The sequence below is a fragment of the Elaeis guineensis genome, chromosome 5, assembly GCF_000442705.2.
Source record: "Elaeis guineensis isolate ETL-2024a chromosome 5, EG11, whole genome shotgun sequence".
NCBI lineage: Eukaryota > Viridiplantae > Streptophyta > Magnoliopsida > Arecales > Arecaceae > Elaeis > Elaeis guineensis.
This window is the reverse complement of record NC_025997.2, coordinates 130,807,477-130,834,603: the sequence shown is the minus strand read 5'-3', so window position 1 is coordinate 130,834,603 and position 27,127 is coordinate 130,807,477. Positions and strand designations below refer to the sequence as shown.

The 27,127-nt window shown below is 37.0% G+C and overlaps 2 protein-coding genes across 4 annotated transcripts; one reads left to right on the top strand and one right to left on the bottom strand.

Annotated features, from left to right (window-relative positions):
• Positions 1-884: 884 nt before the first annotated feature.
• LOC105046358 (probable pectin methylesterase CGR2) lies at positions 885-10,313 on the bottom strand. 2 transcript variants are annotated; one of them, XM_010924925.4, is made up of 7 exons: positions 10,068-10,313; positions 9,484-9,644; positions 9,333-9,372; positions 9,125-9,166; positions 5,518-5,889; positions 3,227-3,282; positions 885-1,235 (listed from the first exon to the last, which is right to left on the bottom strand). In XM_010924925.4, exons 2-7 carry the CDS (start codon positions 9,607-9,609, stop codon positions 1,089-1,091), a joined length of 783 nt encoding a protein of 260 aa, XP_010923227.1. In that variant the 5' UTR covers positions 9,610-9,644; positions 10,068-10,313; the 3' UTR covers positions 885-1,088. The 2 variants fall into 2 exon arrangements, with proteins under 2 accessions (XP_010923227.1, XP_073114711.1); XM_073258610.1 differs by lacking the exons at positions 9,484-9,644; positions 10,068-10,313 and adding an exon at positions 7,777-7,855.
• Positions 10,314-13,202: 2,889 nt separating this feature from the next.
• LOC105046359 (transcription initiation factor TFIID subunit 12b) lies at positions 13,203-26,176 on the top strand. Of its 2 annotated transcripts, none has more exons than XM_010924927.4 (8): positions 13,203-13,991; positions 14,471-14,698; positions 18,335-18,949; positions 19,757-19,831; positions 22,274-22,352; positions 22,754-22,818; positions 25,466-25,501; positions 25,621-26,176. In XM_010924927.4, exons 1-8 carry the CDS (start codon positions 13,353-13,355, stop codon positions 25,798-25,800), a joined length of 1,917 nt encoding a protein of 638 aa, XP_010923229.1. In that variant the 5' UTR covers positions 13,203-13,352; the 3' UTR covers positions 25,801-26,176. The 2 variants fall into 2 exon arrangements, with proteins under 2 accessions (XP_010923229.1, XP_010923230.1); XM_010924928.3 differs by having other exon boundaries at positions 13,206-13,991; positions 14,477-14,698; positions 25,621-26,094.
• Positions 26,177-27,127: the final 951 nt, after the last annotated feature.

Sequence of the window (27,127 nt, the reverse complement as noted above, 5' to 3'; positions counted from 1 at the left end):
AGCTAGGTTGGTTTCAATTCCATATAGGACAATCATCAGCCACCATTGAGAGGTGCACCGATCCCCTTCCGAGGATCTTTCAGCGATGGAAATCCAAGTGACCGATTGCTCTGACTATTGAAGATAAAGATTATTTGTGTACTAACAACGTGTGAGATATTCTAGAAGTGATATATTTTGATTCTAAACACTATAGATCGGTGACCAGAATAATCCCACTAACTCAAAAAATCATGTTTAGCAAGTGAAAGTGCAGACACTTCTCTGCTATCTTGGTACCACATAACCAGAGATGAGACCGTTGGTGCAAATGCTCCACTGCACAATGCTCCACTGCACTACTTGATTTCATGTGAACTTAACAACTGAAAGCTCCTGTTCAAAAGACAGAAGGTTAAGATCCATGTTTCAAAACACCCTCCAAAAAGGCTCCTGTCAAAAGACAGAAGGTCAAGATCCATGTTTCAAAACACCCTCTAAAAAATCATGAACTGATGAAAGACCAAATTTCTGGAGCTTAAAAAACAGCAGGCTTTAACAGGTGCCCGACCGTTCAGTTCCCCAAGGCAACGGATTACATAATGCGAAGGAATAAACCATAATTTTGAAATAAGTGGACAGGGTTTATCATTTTGTTCACCTCAAATATAGGAACTGTGCCAGTCCATTAAGGGACTTGGGTCATTCTGTTGGTTGGTAGAAGTTATAACAAGCAGCCTGGAATATTTGAAATTGGTGGCCTTAGTAGCATAGCCTTTTAATTTATCAAGCGCAAAGAATCAGAGCAGAAATACAAGCACCAAAAACAGCATTTCTTTTAAAACAAGACCAAAACATGACTGAGATGAGTCTTGCGACCACATCACAGGGAATTCAAACATTAATTACACTAATGCACCAGGAAAACAGGTTAAATCATAGATTTTCATAGTAATTCCATCAATTAATAGCAAAAATCTTACAATCAGAACACAAAATGATAATAGGCAGCAAACCACCTGAAGTATATGAAAAATGCCTGACACAAAAGAGTTTTAAAGTGACCTCATTGTGCTCTGATTTTTTGTGAAAGTATGCCAAAATGAATACTATGAGCTGAGGTGGAAAATTTGGCAGCTTGGTTTGTATGACCGCTTGCTTGCAGCCTGCTCAAACTTCTTCATGACAGATTCATTCTCTTCTAAGCCATTCTGAACAAAATATCGTATCCACCAAGATGAACTCCGTAATTTTGCCTACATGTAAACTCCCAAACTGTCATCGCTTAGACAAATACAATGTCATAGAAAAGGATTTATTGATTCAATGTGTCATTAGAGTTTGCAATAGCACACGCAGAAAGAGTAACATTCTTTGTGCGAAAATAATCAGTCACAGCAGAATGATATCAGTGTCACCACTTTGACAATGACAACACTGTAGAGTTAACGCTCTGGCCATTCTAGAAGATTTGGGGAGAGAGGGTGATAAAAATTTGGAACTCACAGCCCCTGTGATAGAAGAAGAGGTTGACAATTTTGAGTTTTAAGTTCCAGATTGGAAGTCTATTTGTCAGAAGAAACTAAGGGAGTAGATTTCTTTTTTTTTTTTTTGTGATACAAACGGGCGGTCACACAACTCTAGTGTGTGCACAGCTCATAAAGTCAGTGTACACAAGATCCCATAGGGCCAGCGGGCACACATCACCTTGTCTCCAGATCCAGTCTCCAGAATGCTCCACTAACAAATGACGGTGCATTGCAAGAAGTTACAAGTCCTATTCATGCATGATATCGGACTAGATTAGCTAAAGAATAAGGCAGAGAGAGGCTGCCAGCATGGTCTGTTGAACATGCAAGCCTAGAGCCACCCTCACCCCCACCCCCCCAACCCCACGCACGCACACACACACACGCACACCGCGCATGCGCACACGGAGAGAGAGGGAGAGAAGGAGGAGGAGGAGGAGGAGAAGACAGTCCTGTTCATGAATTGGAAGGAGCTAGAAGAGCTAGAGACTGGAACAGAGAGAGGCAGCCAGCAAGGTTTGAACTACCCTACACCTTGTACCTGTTTTTACGGGAATGGTACCATACTGGGTACCGACACATGGTACAAGACTGAGTCCCCTAACAATACACTGTGCACTGGTGTTGGAAACCTGCTAGAATGGTATGGCACCATTTGTAGCGTTCCATTCTAGTAGTATTGTAAACCACAGCTAGTAGCATGGTGACTCCTGAACATGCAAGACTGGATCCCCCTCCTCAGCCAGGGAGAAGAGAGAAGAGAGCGAGCGAGTGAGTGAGAGAGAGAGAGAGAGAGAGAGAGAGAGAGAGAGGAGGCAGAAAACAACTCTTGAGTAGCGAAATCTATTCAGTCCAAAGGAAAAATCCAGAGATCATTTAGTACCATTAGCTTTGACTTTCTTAGCATGATCAAGTACCCAGCTGTCATGTCCAATCATCATTTCTGACAATGTTATTGGTTATGGAGATCTCAACCATCTCCAAAGTTGTTCAATAATGAGGTAGACCAAGATCCTAGTTTATATTGCTCAACATAGAAGTCTTGAAAATAGGGTGGGCAATATTGAAGGAAATGCAATTTCCGAAATCTCAGTTACTATAGTAAACCCAGCTTAAGTTCCCTGTTAAAGAGTGATTTGAATATTTAATTACAAAAAGCAATTTGAGATTCTAAAAGGCAAACTAGGAAATCTTGGTCATCATTTTGATATAAAAATCAGCTGATATATCGAGCTATATCAGTTTATATCGGTTGAAATAATAAGGGCTGAGATGTGAGTTACATCATATTGTGACTGCCCAATTCCGATACAAATTGATATCTCAACTGAGATAATGACCAGGATGAAAACCTTGGTTTCCAAATAGTTATCATTATTAGTTTTATGATGAACGGAATTATGTTACCATATGATACAAGCATAAAGGTAATTATGATAATGATGTAGCTGGAAGTGAAACAGGACCTTTAACAATAAAATCAATTATGGATTATGAAATTCACATTCAACACAGAAGCAGATGAATTTGTTGGCAAGTCAAAAAGTGATTTTACTAGAAAATAATCAAATACAAGGTTTTGTCTAGAAAATAAAAAAGAGAGTTTTAAAACGATAATCACTATATCCACAGGTGGGAACACCTAACTATCAAGTTGATCATGAATATTAATAAATTCACCTGGCAGCAAACAGATATGGATTAATTAAAGTACATACCGGCCTTCCAAATTTGGACAGCTCAGAAACCTTAGCTCTCTGCTGACCTGGATAGCCTGCAAATAGAATGACAGGAAAGGAAGACTACTTAATCCTTTTCGTTAAAGAAAATACCTGATTAAAAAAAGAGGAAACTTTTACTGCCTTGACACTGACAATATTGCGGACACCTAATCCTTAAGCGCAATCATTGATTACATTCACCCACTGCTATAGTAAATGCTGATGACTAATCTAAGCAGGCAACATGATAACATTCAAGTTTTTTTTTCTGGTAGGTAATAGGGAACTCGAAATTCAGAATTGAAGTCAAATCTATTTTTGGAGTTCCACATATTCCACTATATCAAAATGTTGACATGATGGATGTGAACTCAGAATTCCCTGATCCATTGTCAGCTTAATAGAAGTAGGCTATACCAACACTTCAATATATTTCATCAAGTTATGGCTCTTAAAATCATACACCAGAATGAGACAACTGAAGAATTTATCTTTCTGTCTCTTTCAAAGGAACGTTGGCCTAATCCTCTCAAATGTTCTGAAATATAGCTAAAGTACACAATGATAATTTTACATGGCTTTGCAGATATCAAGCCTGATGATAGGATCAGAAGGGGTTCACAAGCTTTTAAACAAAGAATAGTTACTTCCAAAATACCAATGCCAAATGATAGAATCGAGATTTTGAATATTCGCACAAACTTCTTTGGTTTTCAAAGAATAAGTTCACTAATGGAGCCATAGCTTAAAAATGTCCAGATTAAACTTTTCTTCTGAAAAAAAGGTGATCACCACTAGCACTTGTTTTGCTAAATATATCAAAGTGATAAACCTAGATGGTGAAGGACATAAACCTCTTAAAGGGAATATGGAACTCCCAAGCAAGGTTTTCAAAAACCAGTACTGGAGGGCATACCAGTCTTTTGAAAAACTGCTATAGTACAGGGTACGGATGCATGGTGCAGGACTGCATCCCATATTGACACATTGCGTACCAAGGCCAGTTTTCTACCAGAACAGTATGGTACCGCCGTATCATCCTGCTCTGACGGTTTTTAGAACCCTGCTCCCAAGCATGGTAATACATCTCAATAAAGTATGTGCAACAAAAAATACTCTGCAACCATGAACATAGGCCACCATCATGCCTATGACATACAAATAGAAAATCATGGCAGATCATAAAGCTCATTCACTCTTTCTAACTAGCAAATATGCTACCCTTGTGGGAGCTGACAGACCCCAGCAAACTGCCTACAACTAATACACCAACATAAAGCAGGGCTTCACGATTTGTTTCCAATTAAGGATATGGGCAATATGCATCCAGCTGATGCAGAAGTTGGAAACTATAAAAAACAATGATTTTTTGGTTTCCAGAAATTATAAATATCGAAAATCACATTTTAATGATGTAGATTTTTCAATTTAGCCCATCTTATATTTTAGCCCAAAGGCACACATATGCATGTGATACATACACATGTCCTGATGCATCTAATGCATCTTGGAAGCAATAAAAGTCAGTCATAACTTCACCAGTTGAATGCCCAACATGCCAGCCCACCCACAAACATGTAGTAGTGAAGTGTAACATGAAAAATAAGGCATATATGAACCTGACAATCATAAAAGACCCATTTTTTGAACTGTAACATGAACGATAAGGCATGTCTAATCCTTCCATCAAGGTAGTAATTTTTCCTGTAAATGGACCACAACCATGACCAGAACCCAAAAAATAGTAAGCCCCATTCATGCAGAATCTGTTTAATGAATCTTTCTCTATCCTGATTACTACATGAGCAAGAAACCTCAGTCAAAGCAACCCTTTTCCTCACCACAAGTTCTCCACTATGTTACTTTCTGGTGTGAAGGGCAACATAACCAAGGCTGGTAGCCCTACATTATAAACTCGAAATAATGATCCAAAGATAATTTACCTCCGTTTACCAATTCAAAACATGGAAATTCGAAGCACCAAAGGTAACTTCATGCTTGAAATAAGGAAACCATGCAACACTTATAGGAGTCAGATTGATGCTTGAAATATAAATAAAAAGCAGCTTTTTCTTAAACTTTAATCAATTCCACTTTGCCATCAATTCCATTGCAAGCCAAATCCCCCAAAATTGGGCAGTTTTTAGATCTCTTATTTTAATCACTTGCTCAAATTGGTTTTATACCAAAAGTGTAATGTCTTCTTATGTGATTAGCTGTACATTAACTTTGACAATGTTAGAGAAATATGAATGGATGAATAAAGATGCCAATGAACTGAATACTACCAGCAAATATAACAAGACCATCTGAGGATACCCTTGCCAAATCTGGAAGGGTCTTGTTAAGATACTTTGGAGATAAGTAATCCAGTGCATCTGACACTATGACAAGGGAAAATGATTTTGGCCTGTATGGTAGAGGAAACTTGATATCAGCTAAACGGACAAAGCCTTTGCGCACAAGGGTCTTGCAGCTTGCATCAATATCCTCCAAGTCATAAGGTTCCACACCCCAGCCTTCAACGCCATCTTCTTTCAACAACTTAGAAACCACTTTACAAGTGTCAGGGCCTACATGCAAAACTTTACGCATACTTTCTCCATATGCTTTCTTCAGAATAGGAATTGCTTGTAGAACTTCTAATGTACAGGAACCACCTGCAGATATAGAGAAATTTATTGAAAACTTGTAAGGAAAAGAAGGTCAATCCATTTGAACAGAACTAATACATCTGTAACATAATGAAAGATGCTGTAGCACCAAAAATTACGTCCCTAGATCCAGCCAGAATATAGAATAGTATAACATGTCCATGAATTTTTAACAGATAATTGTAAATGTAGAGAACTTAGAAAAACAGATTGAATCCATAATCCATAACCCACAACATCAGGCTTATGTAGCCAGCAGGTGACCGATCAAAACAATGATAATGGTGCTGCAGAATAACAATATAGCAAACTTTACACCAGTATACATAAATGTTGGAAAAATTTTGGAATTGGACAATCTGTAGTAGTTTTGCTGTGCCACTATAGACCATTAACTATCCACATGCGATAAAAGGAACCAAGGAGTAAGCTCCACATTTTTCTAAATGTTTGAACACTGATAAATTGGTAACAGATAATTATGAATTGCAGTCTAGGGTCCTGGCCTTGTACCTAGGCCATAAGGGCACTCAGAAAGGGTTATGCTGCCAGTTATCATGACACACCCAATGTGACCTACCAGATACTTAGACACTTGCACCGCACATTGCACCCTATCTTACTTAGACCCTTCAATCTCGCCTAAAGTAGCCACACCTGGCAATTGAACACAGACACTGGCATGACACTTGGACACGACTTTGGAAGAGAAAATTCTTTGGAAAGGTCCAACACTTAGGCACCTGCAACCACCACCCAATCAAGTAACATAGGTTGTACCTGAGTTCACTGTATCATTGGTTACATGTTAAACTTTATAAGATTCAGTGTTCAAAATGATTCAGCATGTGCAGTGACCAAATATCTAAAGCCATTGCATATACAGAAATCCTTGAAAATGGCAAATTGAAGTACTTTATCCATGATAAGATATAAACATACACATGTCAACTTCTCTGGAAAAAAGTTACTTACAACCATTTGATCATGTCTTAAATCATTAACTTGTTGACATGTCTGTGATTATATATTGTTCATCCATTTTACACATCAGTATATCCTAGTCCTAAAATTTGGAGAATGTCAAATTGCATCCTTTCATATTGTAATCAGCATTTGCATATCAGCATGTCATAGAAATATCAGATCATGTATATTTCAGAGTTTCTCACACCACAAAAAATATCTTGACTCCAGGTACAATGTGCTTAATACTTGTTTAAGTCGTATGAAAGATTGTTGCATGCTGAGAAGCACTTCAGGCATCAATTTCTTTTAGAAAGTTAGTTGATTAAATAATCTGTATTGCTAACATAATAGTTGCTAAAGTTGCAATACGTTTAAGAGCAGAACATCCTAATAAGCATCTTGACATGCCACAGCATGTTCAAAAGTTTCAGCACTGCTTAGTTTAAAAATATGTGAAGCCACTAAAGAAACCCATCATACAGAAAACAAGCCAATAAAAGGATGTGAAGAACATGTTGGATATAAGATGAGGAAGGTTACAACTTACAACTGAACCAATTTTTTACTAGGATATATGATTTAATAATAAAATGGAAAGAATGCAGTAATGTACATTGTCTTGCATTGTAAATAGCTTGATGACAAGCAACAGCATAGGAAATCTTGTAGGTATTAGGGGTAAAAAGGACATCCTTCATAAACTTAGTGGCAACATTGATGAAACCAATGTTTAAAATTCTGTGGTGTGGGGGCATGCCAATCAAGTACCAATAACCCGGGCAAAAATGGAATGCCCCTCATATCTACTCACAATTCACTGGCACAAACAATACACCTATATCAATAAGATTGCACGGCTCGATATAGCATGCAATACAAGGCAGTACAACATAAGGTATGGGGCAGTACAGTCAGCATTTCTACCTTCAATGGAACATACGTGTTTGTGGCAAGCTGTTATAGCTACTGATAATGATTCTCTTGAGCCCATATTATAGTTGGCCTGCAGTTTGCTTCAGCTTTAAACCCATAAATATTGTCTATACTTTCTAAATGAGAAAATCATAGATAGTTGGCAAGCCAATTTTCAGTGTATGGTGTTGATTCATAATATTTGTACAGGTGAAAGTCAATAAACAATGATGAGGAATTATCTTAAGGATAAATAAGAAAGAGTTGTGCATTTGCTAAGCATGGCAAGTCTTTTATAGGGTTGAAGATGCTTTAAAAGATTTGTGTATTGTACAGAATTACATCACAAGTGTGTATCCTTTTATTGCAAATTAGATTTGGTTGGGGAATATGGATCAGAGAGGTAGAATAAAAGTGTCAAATGTACATAACATGAGTGACAGCAAATGCAAAGAACCTCCATTTACACAACAGATAGTTTGCCTCTTGAAAGAATGAAAAGTAAATAATTGTGCATTAAGCATTGAAAAAGAGATTGATTTTGGTAAAATTTAATCCTTGTGAACTTATGCTTTGCAGAAAAAGGAGGTAGAAGAAGTAGGAGCTTTAAGTTTGGGAATGTTGTGGGAGGACAGCATCTTTAGTCCCACATCGATTGTGAATCAAAGGAAACTCTGGTTTATATGGGATGGGGCATTCTCTCCCCCCAGGAAGCACCTTTTGTATGGGACAAAACCGTACGATACCTAATATGAACTAAAGTAGACAATATCTCACGCACGCAGGTGCAGAGATTGAGCCATTCGACCAATACAAACCATCCGAGCCCTTGAGGAACCATCTCCTGCCCACGCACATAGAGTCCCCTTGATTGGAGGAGCTACTGTTGTGGAAGGACAGCATCTTTTATATGGGACAAAACCGTGCGGTACCTGATATGGGCTAAAGTGGACAATAGCTCACACACGCGGGCGTAAAGAGCCACCCATAAGAGCCATCTAAGTCTTTGACCGCAACAGGGAATACACATGCAAGGATGATTGGATATCTCAGCCAACCTAAATAAGTGACACCTGTTACTTCTTACAATAGGAACACTCTAGCATTACTTTGGAGTCTCTGAGGTAAACTTGACTAAAGTTGATATCGCTGACACAAAAGGAAGCGAAAATTTGCTTTTAGCCCCAAACATTATAATTAATGTTGTAAGAATGAAATCAAGATGAACTCCAATGTAGCTATAAGAAACAAATTCCATATAGTGTGCTGGACAACAGTAACACCCTTGAGAACCATTGAGCTAGGAAATAGTAACTCAATGGACAATAATCAATAGTGATGAGAAAATAAAGACATCTACCTCCACCCCTGCTTATAGCTTCCTTGTCGCTGACAAATCCACCTGGTCATTGAAAAATTATAACTTCAGCTCACATACAGCAGATCTGAGGAATTGATCTATGCAGAACAAGCAGTTAAATGAGGGAAAAAAAATTCAGCAATATTCCATCTTAAAATAAGACGAGTTCCTTTCCGATATCTATATTTGACAGGGGATCTGAACGGACCTGAGCCTCTATAGGAGTAACCAATGAGAAGAAAAGCGCCCTGAAAGTACAAAACCAAGCAAGCAAGTCAAGTTGCAAGCTTTTTTAATCCCTTGCAGCGGACGCAATTCCATTCAAAAGCAAAACATGATTGCATATGAATTTAACATACCACGAGAACCAAACCAATCGATAGTAAAGGAGATGTTCGTGACTTCTGATGTAGTGAGCTGACGAGTGGAACACTTCCGCTATCAGCCAATCGTCGAGAGGGATTTATTGCTCTCCTTGCCGCCATCAGTCTATGCACCGACAATATTACAAGCACTTACACTGATCGAAACAAAAGAAACATATCAAAAGCTCATTAATTGCTCTATGGTCTCGATCAAAGCCCATAAATCGAGACAAGCTAGCAGTAAAGAAGTAGTATCTAAAAAACGCAATCAATTGCAGGCAATCTTTAAAAAGTACAAGCCAAAACGGTGTAAGAACCATAAATCCATAAGAAAACGTGTAAAAGCTTGAATTTTAGCAGAGAGAGGGGGAAAAAAAATCCTTCCATGGAATTCATCGAAAAGCTCCTTCAGACGAGCACGTCTACTTTATACGTAGACAATCACTCGACAAAAAGCACCACTTGCTCAAAAAGATAGGAAAACAGAAAATCGAAGATTTAAGCGAGAGATGCTGGATTTTGACAAAAAAAAAATATAGATCGAGGGTACGGAGTCGAATAATCGACAAGAAGAACACCTCAGGATTGGAGAGCCGGAATGCGAGATCTAGGAGGTCTTAGCGCCAGATCTGAGATCTGAGAGAGGGTACCCTTTCTTCACTCTCAGCCTTATGAGAGCCAGCGAGCGAGTGCGGGAGGGAGAAGGCCACTAAACGGCGGACGCGGTTTTGGCTCCCGAAAGGCAGGTAAGTGCGGTGGTGACCCGATCCAGAAACGGTAAAATCACTCTTAGATCGTGTGTCGGCAATGTTGATTAAACGGACGTGCTCTCGCCAGTTTGTACTCCAGCGATGATTTGCGCTTCATGTGCTGCAAGGAATATGAGAATGAGGTTGTTGGGATTTGCTGCCCCAAAATTTTTGCTCTCACAGCTTAGCTCGTTGAATCAGACAATGATATATATCTAATGAAATCAGCAATCAAGTAGATCTCTGAACCATCAACGAACAATTATATCCCAACGTGATCTCAATTTGCTCAGAAAGACATATCGTAACTATTAACTAACTAATAGATAAAACAAGCAATTGAATGATAATTCATGTGATAAGATATATCTTCGTCATTCCAATAATAAATAAAGAAAGAGCTCAACTACTCATCTGATAACCTTATGATCTCAATCACGAAGATTCTCAATCTTATCTCTATAAATATCAAGTACAATGGATTATTAGATATAACAAAAAAAATTCATACATAATACTTCTTTTACTTTCATAATTTTTGTTTTTTTTTTGAAAATTTGTTTGATTTAGACATCGGAGAATTCTTACCCCTAATTATTATCTATGGTTACAAATTCAATCCAACAACGAGCTATGCTTCTCCATCTCCATCAAGCATCACCACTTACCCATCCATCTCGTCGGGTCAGATTTTGAGTAGCAGACCAGATTTTGAGTAGCAACGAAATATATCATGCTTCTGATCATATATATATATATATATAAATTATGTAGAAAAAATTTTTCTTGTTGTAAATTGTAGAAAGTGCCAGGGTTGATGTACAGCAATTTTGATGCTCAATTAATAAATGTGTCCAAATTCTCATATATTTTTTTGTTAAATTATATTTTTAATTCTCTAAATTTTCATAAATATTTTTAAATAAATTTATATTTATAAATTTTAGTTAATTTTTTCAACTTTCAAATGTGATTGAATGTAGTTATTTCCGATCACTTTTTGATGTTGAAAAATGCATAGATGGCACTCTTTTTCTTGCTAATACCAATATCAGCATATAGACGATAATATGATATAACGATTTAAAATTTTTACGTTGATGATGCAGTATGTGGATGATAATGTAGCAGAATTGTTTAATTTATATCTTTATTTGATTCCTTAAGAAATTCAAGGCTAGATAAACTGTCTCAATGTTGTAGTGAAGTTTGAAAGCCAACTCAAGTGAAACGATGCTCTACTTCAGCTTGAGTAATATGGAAGTTATGAAAGGAAGAAAACCTCAAATTGCTTCAAGGGCAACATCTTCATTCTCATGAACTCTTCAAATAAGTTTCACTCTTTAAAAAAACTTACATGGTTGCTAATAGTACAAACATAATTCCTAAGTTCTCCTTTTTTTTCGTATATTTTCTGATGTAACAAACTAGTTAATCATGTAACATGTACATTGCAACTAAGTGATCAAGGTGAGCTTTGACAGAGCAATCCAGACCACTGGATCTAGCAAACTTGTTTTATCATGAATTATCCTAGCAAAATTTAGCACGTATATTGGTTCCTTTGTTTATCAGCTCCATCCCTTTTTTTTTTTTTTGGAGCCAATTGTAGCTTCGAATGGATTTTAAGGTTTGTTAACAATATCTGGTTTAGTAGTGTTTGGATCAAAAGAGGACAAAACTAATTTTCTAGATCAAGGGCTTAAAAACTCTAAGCTCGACACCCATGCTTCAAACCATCAAGCAATTGCTCGGATGGTGCTACTGCTTGCTCTCTCTCTCTCTCTTTCTTTTTGATAAGAGGGAGGCTTGTCCTTTAAACTCAAGGTCTAATAAAGGAATACACGATGACTATTAGTGAATAATAAATCATCATAGGTAAGAGAGCAACATCCTCATCAATAAAAGAAAAAATTACTCCCACGACACAAGCCCGGATTCTTGCTGAATGGTGAAACGTCAAACGGGCGGGGACCAGAGGAAAAAAAAAAAAAAAAAAAGTGGGCTTCCTATTTTTCTCCCAATACCAATATTAAAAAAAATTTAAAAATCAAAGGACCCTTCTACTAACAAAATAGTCAGTTACGTGATTAAAAATAATAAGCATGACACTCTCGTTTTTCTTTATTTTCAAAACATATTTTTTATCGATACATAATACATTGTTAAGTGATATACATCAATCAAATTTATTATCAAATAAGTCATACATATCTTTAAGTGAATTGATATATAATTTTAAAAATATAAAATTCAACAATACATAATATATAATCATGTGTTATATATTTAACAGAACAATCATCTAGCAATCTAATATATATTTTTAAATAAATTTATATATAAATTTTTGAATATTATATTCATCAATACATACTACCTAATCTAGTGATACAAATTTATCGATTTTTTGATATATATTATAAATTTTTTTGATGCACGTCCACCGTAGTAATTTAATACACATGTTCAAAAAATCAATACACAGTTTTCAGAACTTGCTTTTTACCTTAAGATATACATTGAATCATTGCTGAATGTGTATCAGAGAAGCTTACAATATATAGATGAGTGTGTATCATCCATTTATATAGTGCATATCAGTGAATATAATATTTTAAAAATTATGTATCAATTTATTTGAATATGTACATTATATTGTGATTAATACTAAATGTATATCGTCCGACTATTTATCTAAAGAACTTATTAGCTTACTTGATAATTAATTTGCTTGGTCTATATCATCTGTTATGCACCGGTAATTCCTATGTTATATCAATTGTTTATCATTTTAATATAAAAATATATATTAATTTATTTGATATATATTTTTATCAGAAATGTAAATAGCTAAAAAATATATTTTAAAAATAAAAAATATTACATTTTTAATTGTAAAATTAATGATTACATTAATAAAACACTTTTTAAATATTTACACACTGGAGGAGGCGTGTCAAGCGCGTACCATATTTCCGTCCGGTGCCCGGCCCTCGTGATTTTTGTTCGCGAACGAGTAACTCAAAACCACCGGCCGAGGGACGGTCCCCTTTCCTTCTCTTCCCCATCCTCTGTGATGCCCTTCATCGATCGCACTCCACCTTGACGGCAATGGCCGAGAACTCCACCTCCTCCTCCCCTCAGAAGCCCCTCGGCACCCCGAGCGGTGGCGGTGGAGACCCCATCCCCACCCCAAACACCCAAAACCCTAATCTCCCCTCCCCCCAGATCACCCCATCCCCTTCCATCAACGAGCTATCGCAGATCTCCTCCCCCCACATCCCCCAACACCAGACCCAAATCAACCCCGCCGCCGCCGCCGCCGCCGCCGCCGCCCTGGATTATGCTTCCAAGCAATCCCTGCAGCCCCAATCCCAACAGCAGCAGCAGCTCCAAGCCCAGCAACAACAGCTTCCGAGCCAGCAGCAGAGCCTGATGCCAGGTTCCACGACCTTCCAGCTCCAGCAGAACCTCCTGAGATCGGGGCCGATGCCGAGGATAAGCCAGCTTCAGCAGCAGTACGGCGCGGCGGCAGCGGCCAGCGCGATGCGGCAGCACACCGGGATGTATGGCGGGCAGGTGAACTTTGGCGCGGCGCAGATTCAGCAGCAACAGCAACAACCGCAGCAGCAGCAGATGGCTGCTGCCGGACTGTCGAGGGCCGGGACATTGGGGCAGGCCGGCCAGCTGCCAATGCTGCCCGGGCAGACCGCTGCCCATCTGAATCTGCAGTCCCAGATGCTCGCGCAGGTAATCGGTTGCTCTTGCTCCACGTGCGATTCGCTTGTATGGATTTCTTGGAGATGAAATGTTTTATTTTCGGAATTCTTAGAATCGTTTTTGTGATGAATGAATGCTTATTTTCATTACTTGTTTTCCTTTAATAATGTTGAACGAGAGTTTGGATTCGTGATGCTTTTTTATATAAGACCCAGTTCTTTGACATGCCAATGCGACGGTATTCTTTATCATTGTTGGTTTTATATTGAAGGAAAAACAAAGAAGATGATTGGAGAGCCTAGATTTGCAGCTAGAATAACTTCCGGTGAATAGTATTGGAACAAAATAAAACCGAAACTTGTGGAGCTTTTAACGATGTTTGTGCTCCATTTTCAGCTAAACAAACGAAGTGCAAATTGTTTTGAAGTTTTTTTTACTGCTTGTGGATATGTTTTGCTAAATTTAGTAGGTCTGATACGAAGAGTAATTTAACTTCTTTCTCACTCTAGTTGCAGCCAAGGCAGAAGATGGGTTTGGTCCAAGGTACACAGTTTCATCCTGGTAATTCATCAGGACAGGCATTGCAAGGGATGCAAACAATGGGGGTGATGAATTCGCTTGGTTTGAATCCGCAGCTAAGAGCTAATGGGCCTCTTTCTTATGCTCAGCAACGTTTTGCCCATGGGCAAATGAGGCAGCAGCAGCTGTCGCAACAAACGGGTCTCACATCTCCTCAGGTGTGCCCTCTAGCTGACAAGTTTTTGATGAATCATTTTGTTGTGGTGAAGCAATTATTCTATCTGAGAGGAGTTATCTTTCCTATCTTTATTTTATAACCCACATGCATAGATTAATGGAGCAAATGTAGCTACCTATGAGAACTTTCAACCTATGCTTTGATTTATGTCCCTATTCAGATCATGCAGAAAGTTCTGTATAACCCACAACAGACAGAAAAGTAGCTGTAGTGTAGTGTTTTTGTTTGTGCTGACGAAAACAAACTATGATGCTCTAATCTGGGGCTCAAACAATGTTCGAAACAATTAATCCATTAGACTTAATGTACATGGTATCCTATGAAGCATGGATAGATATAAGGGATATAGATCATACACGAGTATGACAACTATTGAAAAGGTAACATAGATACAAGTAGGTCAAGTCAATGAATATATGTGCATTTTATATCCATATGACAGATTCTGAAAAAGCATGTAAAAGACATCCATAAAATTTAGTAGGTTATCAAAATAACATAATCCATATTTTAAAAAATAGCATCGACTTTTAGAAGCTTATCATTTAGTTATTGTTCAAATCCATAGACACCAATGTATACTTTATATTTTGATACTAGTATTGTGGATGTACTTTTAGAGAAAGGGAAGAGAGAATGGCAGGAGAAGAAAAGGAAAGAGTTATAATGTGTGTAGAAGTGGAACTCTTGTCTTTCTCATTGTCTTAATTATGGGAGCCACAAAATATTTATTTTTTTTTAGAACTTTCATCCCTACTTTGGAGTTCCTCTTCGCATGGCCTCCTAGAGTTTCAATTATATATAGTTCATTAGCATATACTACAAAATTGGCAATTCAGAAAGTTAAAATTAAAAGAGAAAAAATTGCCCTCCTATTTTTGGAGGTATCTGGAAAGTTTATTGAGTCAATCTGGGAAGTGTCTAGAGTATTCTCTTTCAATTTTGAAAAAAGGGTTACTTGACACAAATATTGGATGCACACCTGCGAAGTATATCTGATACAAACAAGGCACCTAATTTGGTGTACTAGTGCTTCCTAGATGTTGTCTTTTAATTGACTATGAACCATCTAGTTGAATCTTAAAAGATACATAAGCTAAAGGTACTCAAGTGTTAGATGTTTCATGAAAACCTTGCAAATGCCATGTCACTTTTGCTTGTTTCTTTGGATGATTGAAGGACAATGAAATGTGTGAAATCATTTGTGAGTTGTTTCACTTGTCTATTTATCGGTATGTGTATTCAAAATATGACAAATATTGTTGGAGATTTTCCATTTTGCCTTTTGTCTTCTCTTCCTAATCATTGCTCTTAGGGATGGTAGATTTGATCAGAAACCATTTAACTTGACCTACTAGGTTGATGAGTCGTGCCAAGTTTGGGGTAGACAAAACCAACCCATTTGCTCATAGTAAATGACATTTAGCACTAATATCATATTTTATGGTATATTATATTTAAGGCAAAACCTATTCTTCTCTTCCTCACAATTTCCCCAAATCTCCTCTCGTCTCTAATCCCACCCTTTCCTCCCATCACTCCCCTCCTTTCCTGCTTGTCCCACATTTCCTGCTCTCCTCTCATCCTTCTCCACCACCTGCTCCCTCTTTCCCCATCCTCCCATCTCTTCATCATCATGGTCCATCGGCCTTACCTTGTTACAACCCATCAACCCCGCCTGTCAACAGTTAGTGATCTGCTAGCATCTCTTTGTCGTGGCTAGTTGCTTCGGCTCCAACAAAGGCCCCATTATTGCGCTGCCATCCCTCATCCATCTCTACTAGAATCCACCGCCATAGTTTGTTGGTCCCACTTGAAATTGGTATCTGCTTCCCCTTTTTTCAGTTATTCCTATTTTTAAGATCTTATGATCCATGATGTAGGTCTTATGATTGGGATCAAAATGGCTCTAGATGATCCAGATCTTTCATCCTTGAATAGGGATCAGTTACGATCATAAGATCTAGATCCATGATCATGAGATCCAAACTCATAATCATGTGATCTATATCCATAATCATAAGATCTTAATCCATAATCATAAGGTCTAGATCCATAACCATAAGATCTAGATCCATATTATGGATCACATGATCCTTTAAATTTAAGATCCAACACTATCCTGCTATTTACTACTCAAGTCATATGGAACTTTATTTTCTATAATTTGTTTGACTATTTGATTTCTGTAGTTACATATTTATTGGTAATATAAGCCTTGAGCATGCAAAGTTAGCAAGCCCTTTAAGTTTTCAAACTTTTTAAAGAAAGAAATATGGAGTTGGGGTACAAGGAAAGAGACTATTTTTTGTATTTTTGACAAATATTTGTTAACATATAATTCTTTTTCCGAAAATATTTTACCTAAAATGGTAAATGCATTGATAGGTATTTAGACATATTAAATAACTAATACAAGATATTCGAAAAATGTACACATCAAGGTTTGCCATATTGGTCGGTACCATACCATACCGGATATACCATACTAGTATGCAATCCTCGTATTGTGGCGATACTCAGTATTACCTTGCTATCTCATATTGTACTGCATACTAATATTACAATAGGATGTTATCGATACAGGATCCAATAATGAGATAGTGAACCTTGGTACGCATTCTGTATATGGGCTTATGATGGTGGCAATGAGTCATTTTCTATGTATGGTTTTGTAGTCTTTATCTACTTTAGAGTTGACTCATTTTAAGTCTTTATTTTCTTTTTATATTTTAAACTTTTTTTAAGAATTTGAAAAGTATCTTCTTATCCATGGTCCAATCTGATCTAACCCCCTCTATGGTTTATAGCTTGATCTCATCTTAACAAGTCTTTCTCAATTCCTCTCTCTACCCCCTCTAATATCGGTAAAGAGAGGAACTGCAACCTATTGGCAGGTTGAGATGGACTAGGGTCAGACCGGTTGACCCTTGCTAGTATACATTAGCCCCACTTTAATCCAAACCAACCTGGCCATCTGGCATCCTTATTGCTCTTTCATTTGTTGTTGCTTTTGCTTCATACCATTTTATAACAGGCCACCCCCTTTATCAACATCCTTAAAATATGCACTCCATATATAAATATGGTGGTTGTCATGCAGCCTTCTCCACTTCATCCTCAAAAGAGAAGCATGGTTGATATTTTAGGCCACCAAACATTTAACTTGGAGGCATGAAATGGAGTCAGGGTGAGAGGGGTGGATGGACAATGAGACCCACTTTGGATCACCCTATTTTAAGTTGTTCATAATCGTAGTCCAGACTGAACAGAATGGGATCTTCTATTGATGTCCAAAATAAATGAGTTAGTGGAATAGAATGTTCAAAACATAATATTGCTAGGCTATGCATGACTTTTAGATTTTGGGATATCTTGTCATTATAACCAGTTCATTGATTACCAAATCCAAATACACAAGTCTTATGTGCTTTCATCCTCTGTTTAACAGGTCATCAATGTGCTTTTTTTTTTTTTGGTTGTATCAATGTGCATGTTTAGTAACATGGTTATTGCTCTCTTTAGTTTAATTGTCTGAATTTGCAACTGTTATGGTCTACTGTCTTGTATTTCTTTAAAAGAAACTGTAATATTTATAACTGAATCAATTTAGCAGAAGCTACCTGGTCAAAGCTTACCGAGGACGACATCAGTAGCAGCAATGAACCCTCAGCTACCTGGTTTAACTCAAAATGGGCAATCAGCATTGATGCAGACTACCCTCTCTCAGCAGCAGCAATGGCTGAAGCAAATGCAGCCATCAATGGGTGCATCAGTTTCTCCTTCTTATCACCTTCAACAACAGCAGAGGCAGCAACAGGCCTTCTTGCCACAACAACTGTCTTCATCTCAGCTGCATCAAAAAGCCATGGGCTTGACTCAACAGCAGATCTCTCAACTGGCACAACAGCAGTCTCAACTGGGCACTCAGCAGCAGCAGCAATTGCTGCAGCAGCAGCAGCAATTGCTGCAGCAGCAACAGCAACAACAGCTGCAACAGCAGCAGCTGCAGCAGCAGCAGCAGCAGCTGCAGCAGCAGCAGCAGCAGCAGCTGCAGCAGCAATCTCCAAGGATGCCAGGGCCCGCACTCCAAAAGTCATTAAGTATGACTGGATCACAACCAGAAACACCTGCATCTGCCACAACTATGACTGGTGGTAGTTCAAGTCAAGGGATGGAAGCAACTAATCAACTTCTTGGAAAGAGAAGGATCCAGGATTTAGCTTCACAGGTACATCTTATTAATGGTTTAGCTATCTAGTTTTGTAAAGTTCTTTTCTGTACTGATGACAGATCAAGGAGTTAAGCATCTCTTGCACATTGCTGGCCAAGAATGTGTTGTGCTGGGAAAAAGAAAAAAGATAGCTCAAAAGTCACTTTTTTTTTGAGTACAAGCTAAAAGATAATAGGTGTCACGCCAAGCCAGTGCCTGCTGCTGCAACTGCCCTGACATGAACCAACAAATGCTGACACTTAAACCATCTGGAAGATAGTATTTCAGGATCATCATGTTGCAAAGCTTTTTTGACTCTTAATGATTAAGTAAATGAAATATACTATCAGTAAATGTTGTAAATGGATTGTATTAAATGAGCACTGAAAAGATAAGGATGGTAAAATTGATGGATGGTGGAATGAGGAAGGACAGAGCTTGTTACTGATCTTTCAGATGAAATTATTTTTAAGTGATGGGTGACTGAGTGTTTACAATCATGTGCAATGAAGCAAATAATGCATGTCTGTCTACATACATCTACAGGCAATATCTCTTTTTGTTGTTTTCTGTTGAATCATCTTTCTTAAATTATCCCTTTAGATGTTTCAGGCTTTCATGGAATATTTGTTAAATTTATTGCATTTATTATAGTTTATTTGTCATCATTTTACTGACAAGTGACTTCATGATCGTGTTGTATAATTATGGGGCAGTTTTTTTTTCTTGTGGTTTTTTTTTTTTTTTGAGTATGTATCCTAAAATGCTTTTCTCTTTCATGTATTGTATGTTGAATTTATTTACTTTTATTTAATATCCTTTCAGGTGGATCCCCAATGTAAGCTGGATCCTGAAGTTGAAGAACTCCTTTTGGAGATGGCTGATGACTTCATTAATTCAGTAATGCACACAATTGTTTTCTTTTTTATTTTTTCCTTCCGCATTATACTGTGTACAACCATGCTGTTGTCATTGGCAGTGAAATTTAATCAAACCCCCAATCTTCTATTTTTCTTCTTGTTCTGAGCAAGATGTAATCCATTGCATTAGGTAGGCTTGTTTAGTTTTGAGGTATCCATCCAAACTGTGCCATAGTTTCTAGGTAGATTGTTTGATATCTACAAATTTGGCACTTATAATTGACCAAAATTCAACTCTAACTCAGTATCAAAAGTTCACTTAGTCTAAAGAATGCCATAAATTTCAACTTAGTTTAGTGCATTCTCTTCTTTCTTGCTGTCATGACCCATTGACCTTTATAGGTTATTTCAATACTGAGTAGTATGTATGGTGATCTTACTCTCGAGGCACATCTAGCTAAATGCTTCCAAACTGTTGCTTTATACAAGGATTTATTTGACTTTGCATTATGTTTGGAGCCATTATCTTTATATTATGCTTGCATAGGAATTCCTGAATGTCTTACTTGGCTGTCCTTATGTTAACATAGAACAAATGAATCTATTATAAATTTATGCTAGTAACTGGAATACTTCATCCATTTTGATGTTGTGAACTAAGCTAAGCCACAAAATCAATCTAATTATTTCCAAATTGATTCTGGGTTATCAAATTGCTGTCATCAAAATTTTAGTGATTCCTTCTTCTTTCAAGTAATTTTAAGCTTCACCATTCAAAATGTATAGACATGATAACCAAAAAAATAGTATTCACATGCATATTAAATCCATAAAGACTTAGGTTAAACATGTGATCAAGGTCACTGTAATGTGTACCATCCCATGCCAGGCATATTGTATGGTTCTAGTACCGAACCGAGACTTGGTACGGGGGCATACCAAGTCTTAATACACTGAATTGACCCCCCATACTAGGCATACTGACACTATACCTGGATGGTACTGGTATAGGGTCTGGTACCATTATTGCGAACCTTGTATGTGATAGTTACTCAAAATCAAAATACCTAAATATTTTAAACATACTTAGTGGAATCTGTAAAATACTTGTTGAAATTGCTATTGAATGCCAAACTAGAAACAAGTACTTAAACTAGCTGGCATTGTCAGTTTTCAAATAAGTAACCAGCTTACAACTCAGTCTATGTAGTAGCTGCTTTTCATAAGTAAATTCTATGCTGCCTTGTCAGTGTTTATGGTGGTTTTACTTGTCATGTCATTGATTTTGTGTTTGCTTAGTGCATCATGCTTGTGGTGTGTTTTCGGTCAGTGCTGCAGTATCCACATTCTGTTGGGCACCAGTGTAGTTGTTTTGTCATAAAATTCATGAGCAATGGTAAATTTAATATCTATACATATGTTTTTTTTTTCTTGTATGTGGAAACTACTTATCCACAAGAACTGGTTTCATTCATTTTTGAAGGGAAATTTTACAGTTTTGTTAATCCTTCTGTACTTTACATTTTGAAAATTTACCATTTCTATTGAGTGACAGTGAGGGGCCTTATTGATGCTTCGTATGTAATCTGAATGCTCTTCTCCCATGCCTAAACTGAAGTGAGCTAATGGTATTTCTCATATTAACATAATATTTTCAGAGTTATGATCAAACAGGACTGGTACAAGAAAGAAAACTAAAGAATGTACAGCAGACAACAGGTCTAGAAGGAAAATATTTAGAATCTTACATCCTTCAGCCAAAGTTTGTGATATAGAAGAACAGATCTCATTAGATAGTTTCACTAAAATCACATGCATTTCACTATCAATAGATACTAGCCAAGTTTTTCTTGTCACATGTTATTGCTTCATTTCCAAAGATTAATCAGTTGTCTTCTATCTTTTTGTGACCGGGTGATACTTATTATATTTGAGTACACTTTGTGCTTTTATGTATATGAATGTGTCTCTGCCATTTCTGTCAGAAAGCTGTTTTGCTCAGAGAATGTTGTTTTACAGAATTACTGAAACTAATGTTTACTTTGGATGCTCTGACTTGGTTGATGCTTGACTCTATCAATCTAGTCAGAAGTAGCTATGGTATACATAGAATAAACTCTGTCCTTTAATAGTCTGGCTAACTTTCAAGTTGTGTCACCTGTTTTAGTCTTTGTTTTTCAGCACATTGAAAAAGTTATCTTGCACATTCATTTGTGCATGCTTTAGAATTTATGCTATCCTTATTTGTAATCTTTTGTTGCTGTTGCTTGTTGCGTTACCATGCAATTTTGCTGTCCCTGTTATGTGCTCTTTCATTCATGCACGTAATGTTATGTGGTATGTTTTCTTGCATCTTGTGCCTGTAAATCAATTGGTCTGGGAACAAGTCCCTGATATTGGTCATATTTTGTCATCAATTATCTTATTTACAGTGACTGATTTAATGTCAGAGTTGGCTCTTGATGATTTTAAATGCATGCAGGTTACCACATTTGCATGCAGTCTTGCAAAGCATCGTAAGTCTTCAACATTAGAGGCCAAGGATGTATTGCTACACCTAGGTTAGCAGTTCATTCAATAGCACTTCTATCCATTTAGTTTACTTATGTATAATAATTATTGAACTCAAATATTAACAGGTGATTTGTGCTTTTCTTTTTGTTCTTTAAAACAAACCTTTTTATTAATGTTTAATCCTTGTTTGTTCATATAAAATTTCAAATGCTGATAATAGCAAATTCTTCTTGATTTCTTGGTTGGTTGCATTTATTATTTAAGTGATCATTGACTTTTTGATATTTGCTATCAACTCGACAAATTCCAAATGTAGTCGGAGAAAACATTGCTTCCCCATTTGTTTGTGTCTAATACAAGACTTTTAAATGAAGAATTTAAAACATGCATTTGCTATAAATTTGCTGTTTCAATTTCTAAAGTCTAATGGATGAATGATGTTATGCAGAGAAAAACTGGAACTTGACCATTCCTGGTTATTCAAAGGAGGAGCAGAATCAGCAAGGAAAATCTGTAAGAAATGTTCTTTAACTTACCTGATTATTTTTTTTTTTTCAAAGATTCGCAGTACAGATATACCTATGTGTTCTTAATCTGCTTCAGACTCTAAGCCTTTGTGTCTGGAATATAGGCAGCACCAAGAAAATGTGTATAGTCATGGGGAACTTGTTAGTCTAGAAGCATTGTAAATTTTGTTTGTTGTCTTGTGCAGCTAGATTAGCTTGTCACTACCCCTTTGCGGTCATTATAAAAATAATGTTTGTGGAAGAAATGTTTGATGATCAATGCTTGATGATGTCTGCTTTGCTTATCTTGCCTCTTGTTTTGGTGTAATATGCTGCTGATTTTTCGTTATATGATATTGTTCAAATGGCATGACAATTAAAAGAAAATCATGTCTAAAAGGAAGAGAAAGAATGGATGCTTGCATGTGTTGTATTATTGTTTTCTTGATCTCCACTTTCCGCCGAATCGTCTTTCTTCGCGAATAATTGGTTGAAAATGTGTTGATTCACGATGTTTGCAAATCTTACAAAGTCTATGTCAACACTCTTGCTGTCTTTCTTGTATACAACTGCTTAACTGTGACATCACACAAATTTATTAGACAACTGCTCTGAACCATTCTCCTTTGTGTAGGTCAGCCAAATAGAAATTTGAAGTTTTGTATAAGGCTGCAATCCACTCATTTTATTCTAGGATGTGAAGTTAACATCCATCTTTATTCTATCATTGTATATTTTCACATCTTTTCGAGGTTTTTAAAAGCTGAGATTTGGTATCTACATGGGTTACTGAGTCTGAGATGAACTGAGATCTTGGTTTATTTTGGGCTAGATGGAAGTTGGGGAACTTTGGAAAGGACTGAGATTTTCCAAGATCTTGGTTAATATATCAGGAATGAGATATAGAAATATTGGTTGATATGGTAGAACTGAGATTAACAGCCATTATTAGACATTGATATTGAAATTTGTTAATAAAAAAGTTTATATAAGTAGAATAAGTGAGTAAAAAAGTTGGCTAATATATTGACCGTATCAGCCAATATATCTGAAAATCCAAGATAGAAAGTCCAAAATTTTATAAATATCATATCCGTGAATGTCCAACACTGATGGAAACTGAGATCTTCCACAAGATTAAAACCTTTCATCCGTGTCAAATTCTGCTTCTGTTAAGAGCATCATATGCTGCTTGTGTTTGTCAGTGGATGGTACTCTGTCAACTTGTCCAAATAATAATACAATTGCTATATGTGCAGTATATTATGTTATCAGAGTGATGGCTTCAAGTTCTTCCTTTTAATTATGGTATGAAGTCAAGAAAATAATTGTAATGCCATTGATCTTACTTTAGAATCAATGATTACATAATGAAAAGGAGTTTTTGATATTCAACTTATAAGTCGTTCTGTAGATATTTGACATTTTATTCAGGTTTTAACTATGGGTAAGCAGTAGAGGAGTTCTGAGCCGGTTTGATTCATAAATTGGTCGATTAAATCACTGATAATGAAATGCTGGCAACTGGGAGAGAAGCCTTGCAGTATTAATTCCAAAGAGTAGTTTGACGTACAATAACACACCTACCCCTATGGAAGAGAGGTATTAAGCCATTATTGCTTGATTTGTGGAAGGGATATGAAATAAATATTTGTACAAGTAACAGGGATCTTACGAAACCAATTTGGTGTACTGTGAAGAAATTGAGCACGTGTGCTATGCCTTTTGTGGGTAAATTGATTGCCAGACTTGGAGAAAATAAATGCAGAATGTGATAGTGGGTCCATTTTTGAGGCATCTATCATAAACCAGAGAGTCAAAAAGAAAAGAAATCCCATGAAAAGTTTTCCAGAGAATCAGGGCCAAAGATTTGTTTGACTAAAATGAAGAATGCAGGAAGCTGCTTTCGTAATATAATATGTGCATGCACATGTTTGCATTTGTTCATGTATATGCATGTTTATTTTGATGTTGTGTTGAGTGGTATGACTATAATGCGAGGTGGAAGCAACCTTAGAACGGATGCATCAGTGAGAAAGGATTAGAAGAACCTCTGCAAGTTGAAAGATTGGACATGAAAGTGCACCTCTTGTGGACTGTGATGCTTTTGTCTTCTATAGTTCTAATGTCAACAATTGCTTGAAACGATATAACACAAAAGAGGGAGCAACATTAAATGATATGTATCTGTGAAAAAAAAAAAAAAAACTAGGTGAATTTTGACATGAAACTGCAGCTTGACAGCGATTGTTGCAAACAAATAATTCTTTTGATGAGTATCCAACAAGAGACACTTAGGAAAGTGAGAAAGTTGGGTACTGGATTTTGAGCATGATTCATATGTATGCTCTAAAAGTAAATAGTATGTGTTGCATTACTAGTTCTCGTGTCATTTGATTGAAAGCACCATGCAGACATGCTAGCACTGCTCATTATTATCCTTTGCATCTTGAATTTTCCTTTGTTTTCATCCTCTTCTGCTAACTGCAATTTTATTGTTTTACTGATTTGGTTTTTCCCTTCTAAATCTTAAAAACCTTCAATCTCAATCTGATGTTTTAATTATATCTTAAAAGCACTAGATCATTTATAGACACACTTTCTTTTTCTCTAAGGATTCCACAAATCATGATGCACATCTGTAACTATTCCAGGTACCTGTCGATGTTCACAAGAAACGTCTGGAAACGGTATTCCTATCAATTTTTGGTTTTTTTCTTAACATGATTATGATTTAGTTCTGTTGATACACACACTACCATTTACATGCACAAGTAGAAGTACTGATGGTGATAGAAATTTACACCAGGTCCGGTCATTGATGGAGTCCCAGCTGTCAGAAAGAGATGTAAGTGTTGCCAAAGGAACAACAAAACAGGTTACAAGCGATTCAGCTAGTGATCATCCAATAAAAGCTTCACCAAGTTCAGAGCAGTTATCCAATTCGGCAATTGGCTCGCAGATGCTGCACAAAGTACACCAGTTTTAGCCGTTCTTTGCACTTACATGCTCCCACTCCGTTGCTTTTTGCTAGCCAGACCAGTTATGTAAATATCTTCGGTAGGTTTAGATCCATGTCTCTTTCATGACTGTTTTATGTTGTGAGCCTGAGCTGTCGGGTAGGCATACCATCCGACTCAACCATGTGAGGCTTGGAATAAGATGTGCTTCAGTAGGTACTGGAATAAGAGCGGCTTCATGTGTCTTCAGCTAATTTATTCGATCAGCTTTATGTCATAGATGCTTCAAATAATCAAGATAGGAAAAGTATGTTTATGTATTATTATTATTTTTTGAATAGCCATGTATAAATCTTATAATTAGCAAAATAACAGGAGAATAGCAAGAGCCCATTATGTTGAAAAGCTTGAGTAAATTATGCCCATGTTGAGATAAAAACTGGAGCACTTAAATCTGGATGACTTCAAGTTATACTGGTGGTTCAAAAACAGATAGTTGAGTGCCTTATTACAGGTTCTAGTTAGCAAAATTCAATGCTTTTGGAGTAGGATATTGGTGATATCCCTACTTTATTACTGACTGAAGCATAGATTTGGTGGACACGATGTCTCTCTGTTCTCGGCACTCCACTTATGTTGCAGCATGGTGTCCTCCTTTCTTTCACTTTAGAAAAGAGATGTTCCTTGGTTCAAAAACTGTGGTGCAGCCTTTCTGTGAAAAAGAGGCTTTATCCAGAATGCTTGTAATTTTATAATCGTGGACGCAGGCCTCTTTTGAGTGGTTTGTGTTCGTGGCAATGCATCGTTGTGGAGTATGAGCAGTTCTTCTTGCATCAGATCTTTGTGTATACCGGGCATGCTTGTGTTTCTGGCAATCCATAATGGTTCCCAATCACAAGTTTCTGAGGTAGATGGCTCTACACAGACTGTTAGCGACCATGCTTGTGGACCTCTGTCCGAGACCAATCTTACATGACTGTAATTTTTGGATTTGCTTCAACTCCTGGCACGATATTTGGATATCCAGGAGTACGATCTGCAGCTGGCAAGATTGGAACCATTCCTGTTTGTTTGCCATCACTTTTCTCAATCTATGCAGAACTTCCCAAGTGCTATTCGGTATTTAGAGTTCAAAGACAGGATGTTATATGATGATCTGATATGGAGGTGAAGCTTTTAGTGCCGTGCCCCCTGACATGCCATGCCAGACATGCGTTTGGCTTTATCATTCATGGATAATGAGAATTCCTTAATGAAAAAAAAAAAAAAAAAAGGGTGGATGGCAATGTGGACCTCAGATTTGCAATCCTTCCCATATGCCTCTTTGATGCATGATTCACTATCGTGTAGTACCTT

Excerpts from the sequence above, each read along its gene's own strand:
- LOC105046358 (XM_010924925.4), bottom strand. The coding sequence starts at position 9,609 with ATGGCGGCAAGGAGAGCAATAAATCCCTCTCGACGATTGGCTGATAGC. Across the intron at positions 9,373-9,483 it reads CGATTGGTTTGGTTCTCGTG|GGCGCTTTTCTTCTCATTGG; the intron begins GTATGTTAAATT and ends TTGTACTTTCAG. Across the intron at positions 3,283-5,517 it reads TGGTCTTGTTATATTTGCTG|GCTATCCAGGTCAGCAGAGA; the intron begins GTAGTATTCAGT and ends TTCTATTTGCAG.
- LOC105046359 (XM_010924927.4), top strand. The coding sequence starts at position 13,353 with ATGGCCGAGAACTCCACCTCCTCCTCCCCTCAGAAGCCCCTCGGCACC. Across the intron at positions 13,992-14,470 it reads AGTCCCAGATGCTCGCGCAG|TTGCAGCCAAGGCAGAAGAT; the intron begins GTAATCGGTTGC and ends TTCTCACTCTAG. Across the intron at positions 22,819-25,465 it reads AGAATCAGCAAGGAAAATCT|GTACCTGTCGATGTTCACAA; the intron begins GTAAGAAATGTT and ends TAACTATTCCAG.